The sequence below is a fragment of the Coptis chinensis genome, chromosome 9 (assembly GCF_015680905.1).
Source record: "Coptis chinensis isolate HL-2020 chromosome 9, ASM1568090v1, whole genome shotgun sequence".
Taxonomy (NCBI): domain Eukaryota; kingdom Viridiplantae; phylum Streptophyta; class Magnoliopsida; order Ranunculales; family Ranunculaceae; genus Coptis; species Coptis chinensis.
In genome coordinates, this window is record NC_141464.1 from 67,451,840 (window position 1) to 67,455,964 (window position 4,125).

Sequence of the window (4,125 nt, forward strand, 5' to 3'; positions counted from 1 at the left end):
GTCTTTGGAGAAGGAATAGGAACGACGTAGGTCAGGGGCGACGGGAAAAGAAAGAGGTCAATACCGCGGAGATGGAGCATGAACGGAGAGAAGTCGGGAAGGGATTCGGAGGGAGTATAGGGAGAGGAAGCCATACCGCGAAGTGGAACAAACCCCGTTGAACAAACCGCTCAGTGAGATTCTGCCTTTAATAAAGGGACTGCCGGGGTATGAAGGACCACGAAGTATGCCGGCGGAAATACCCGGGAAGCCACTCTGTGCATATCATCAGATAAGAAATCATGAGACGGATGACTGTTACGCTCTCAAGTGGTTGGTACAGAGGATGGTAGAGAAGGGGAGGATGGGAGAATTTGTGAGAGACGGACGGAACGAAGAGCGAGTGCCGCAGCAAGGAAGACTACTGGGAACCATCAATGTGATTTACAGTGGGGAAGTGATGAGCCATAATGCACATAGAGACAAGATACGGCGGACAGCGAGCATCCAACAAATTAATGAGAGAATGAGTAGGCCACGGCAAAGAGAAGTCACAGCGGCCGAGAAAGATAAAATTGTCTTTAGCAATGCGGACCTACGGGCAGTGGATTCGCCACACGAGGACGCACTAGTCATTACCGTGGCAATGGGAAACTACATGGTGAAGAGGGTGTTGATTGACTGCGGAAGCGCGGTAAACCTGTTGTTCCGAGGAGCCTTGGAAGAAATGGGAGTGGATCCCAAACAGCTGCGCCCTTCGCGCACTAACTTGTATGGATTTAATGGGAGTATGACAGAGCCCATGGGGGAACTTTTATTGCCCGTGACGGTGGGACCGGTGACCATCTTCACCCGCTTCATGGTAGTGGATGCGGCTTCACAATATAATGCGATCTTGGGAAGGCGGTGGATTCATGAGATGAAGGCGGTCCCATCTATGTATTACCAGGTGATACGGTTCCCCACGCCTACCGGCACGTATGAGGTCTACGGGGATGAGGTAACAGCGAAGAATAGTCACAGAGGGACCGTGAAACGTTTGATCGGCGGGTCAGAAGGGGAAACTTCCAACCCTAGGAAGAGGCTGGCATAGCAGTTACAGTGCACCTCGGGGGAGGTGGGGGAAGAGGCGTCGGCGGGTCACAAGATGCTTGACGAGATAGAGAAAGTGAATATTGGGATAGGGGAAGAGGAGAAGGTCACGTCGATAGGGTCAAGTTTGCCGGCGGAATGGAGGACTAAGTTGATACAATTATTGTCAGATAACGGAGACGTCTTTGCATGGACGATAGAGGATGTTACAGGGTTGGACCCAGAGTTCGCATGTCACCGCTTGCACATGAGAGAGGATGCCAAACCAGTGAGACAAAAATTGAGGAGTCTCAGGCCGAAGTACGCGGAGGAGGTTCGAGAAGAGGTTGCCCGATTGAAGGGGGCAGGGATAATCCGAGAGGTGGAGTTCACGAACTAGTTGTTGAACATAGTCGCGGTACCAAAAAAGAACGGGAAAGTGTGTATGTGTGTGGACTTCACTGACGTCAACCTGGAGTGCCCAAAGGACAGCTATCCCATGCCACGCGTAGACGAAGTTGGTGGACAGGACGGCTGGGTTCGAAATATTTTCTTTCATGGACGCCTCGATGGGGTATAATCAGGTTGCGATGTATGAGCCAGACCAAGAGAAGACATCATTTGTGGTGGAGGGCGGTACATACTGCTACACGAGAATGCCGTTTGGTTTGAAAAATGCGGGGGCTACCTTCCAGCGATTGGGAGAAAAAATGTTCGCGAGCAAGATTCGGAGGGGAATCGAGATTTATATAGACGACATGGTGGAGAAGAGCATGATGAAGGAGGAGCATATAGAGGGGTTACGGGAAACGTTCGGGATACTACGTGAGCACAATTTGAAACTGAATCCGGAGAAGTGTACTTTCGGGGTGACTACAGGAAAGTTTTTGGGCTATATTGTTACCCATAGGGGAATCGAGGCTAATCCCGAGCAGATAAGATCCCTGGTAGAGATGTCGTCTCCGCAAAGTGTGAAAGAAGTACAGCAGTTAGCAGGAAGGGTAGCCGCACTGAATAGATTCATTTCCAAGTCATCCGATAAATGCAGACCGCTGTATCGATTATTAAGGAGCACACCGGACTTCTCATGGACCGCGGAGTGTGAGGAAGCATTCCAGAACTTGAAGAAATACTTGGGCAAAGCACCTTTGCTATCGCGGCCCGAGATTGGGGAAAAACTGTATTTGTACCTGGGGGCCACGGAGTATGCGGTTAGTTCCGTTCTAGTGCGGGTGGTGGACAAAATAGAAAAGCCAGTGTATTTTCAGAGTAAGACACTGCTAGAGGCAGAGACAAGGTACAACCGTATTGAGAGGTACGCCTTGGCGCTGGTTTTCTCCACCCTAAAACTGAAACCCTACTTTGAAGCACATGTGGTGGTGGTAGTAACGAATCTGCCTCTGAGACAGGCACTGAAGACAGAAAATTCGGGTAGGATGTTGAAGTGGGCGGTGATGCTGAGTTCCTATGAGATACAATATCAGGTAAGGACCGCGGAAAAAGGGCAGGCGATGGCTGAGTTTCTTGCAGAGTTTCCTGCAGAAGATCCCACCTGGGGAGAGGAAAAAATCATGGAACCAGAACGAGAAGGGGAGCCGGATATCCTAGACCCTTGGGATAAGAGGAATGGGTGGAGGGTATTCGCCGACGGGTCAGCAACGGACACCTGCAGCGGCATAGGGGTGGTTTTGGTTATGCCCGACAATAGCAGAATAGAACAAACCATGAAATTGGGCTTCGCGGCGTCAAGTAATGAGGTAGAGTACGAAGCCGTGATTGCAGGACTAAGAATGGCTGAAGATCTGGGAGTTCAGGAGCTGATAGTATATTCTGATTCAAACTTAGTGGTGTGCCAAGCGAATGGAGGGTTCGCAGCTAGGTGTCCCCGGATGGCCAGATATTTGGAAGTGGTGCGTAAAAGAGTCGCGAAGTTCACAAAGCTCTGTTTCCTTCATTTGGGCCGGGGAGAGAACAGGCATGCTAACGCCCTGGCATATGTAGCAGCTGCCATCCCGGGGTCAGAGGAGAAAACTATACGCGTGGGAAGGCTGGAGAGGCCGAGCACTGAGGAGGTGATAGAGGTTTGTCAGGTAGCGGAAGAGGAGGGGAGTTGGATGGGTCCAATTAAGGGCTTTCTGGCAGGGCCGGAGGTGGATAAAAAGAAAGAAGGAGACTAGAGCAAACTTCTCGGAGATACGTTCTACTGGAAGGAGAGCTATATCGGAAAAACTTCAATGGACCGCTGTTAAAATGTTTGGGTCCGCGGCTGTCTCATGAAGTGTTGGCAGAATTACATGAGGGGGATTGCGGGAGTCACTCAGCGGGGAGAACGACGGCCCATCGCCTACTGACGCAGGGATATTTATGGCCCCATATGAAGAGAGATGTTGTGGAATTTGCAAAGAAATGTGGCAAATGCCAGAGATTTGCCCAGCTGATATTCGCCCCCGCGGAGCCCCTTCATAACGTCTCAAGTCCGTGGCCGTTTGCCATGTGGGCAATGGATATAGTGGGGCCGCTGCCATGGCCAGCGGTAAAAGGAGATTCATGCTCGCGGCAACGGATTATTTTACTAAATGGATCGAAGCCGTATCCCTGCAACAGGTGAAGGAGGCACAAATCATAAAGTTTCTATGGGAGAATATCATCTGCCGGTTTGGGTTGCCATATGTGATCATCGCGGATAATGGTACTCAGTTCACGGGAGCGAAGGTGGCCAAGTTCCTGCAAGCCTATAAAGTGAAACAGGGGTTCTCGGCCCCTTACAATCCCGAGGGCAACGGACAGGCAGAGGCATCCAACAAGATCATCATGAACAACCTTAAGAGAAAATTGGAGGACAAGAAAGGGGCGTGGGCCGATGAGCTGAATCATGTGCTATGGGCCTACCGGACCACCCCTCGATACTCCACTCGAGAGACTCCTTTTTCCTTGGCCTACGGGGTAGAGGCCGTGATCCCCTCGGAGATGGTTGCAGCTACAACGCGGACGAAGTCCATGGAAGAGAGATCAAACTGGAGAATATTGGCAGCGGACCTGAATTTAGCAGAAGAGAGAAGAGACACTGCAGGCATT

General features: G+C 50.9%; 1 protein-coding gene across 1 annotated transcript; it reads left to right on the forward strand.

Annotated features, from left to right (window-relative positions):
* The first annotated feature begins 226 nt into the window (after positions 1-226).
* On the forward strand, positions 227-1,072 carry LOC147477537 (uncharacterized). Its single transcript, XM_086586033.1, has one exon. The coding sequence runs from the start codon at positions 227-229 to the stop codon at positions 1,070-1,072; it is 846 nt and encodes a 281-aa protein (XP_086442159.1).
* The last annotated feature ends 3,053 nt before the right edge of the window (positions 1,073-4,125 follow it).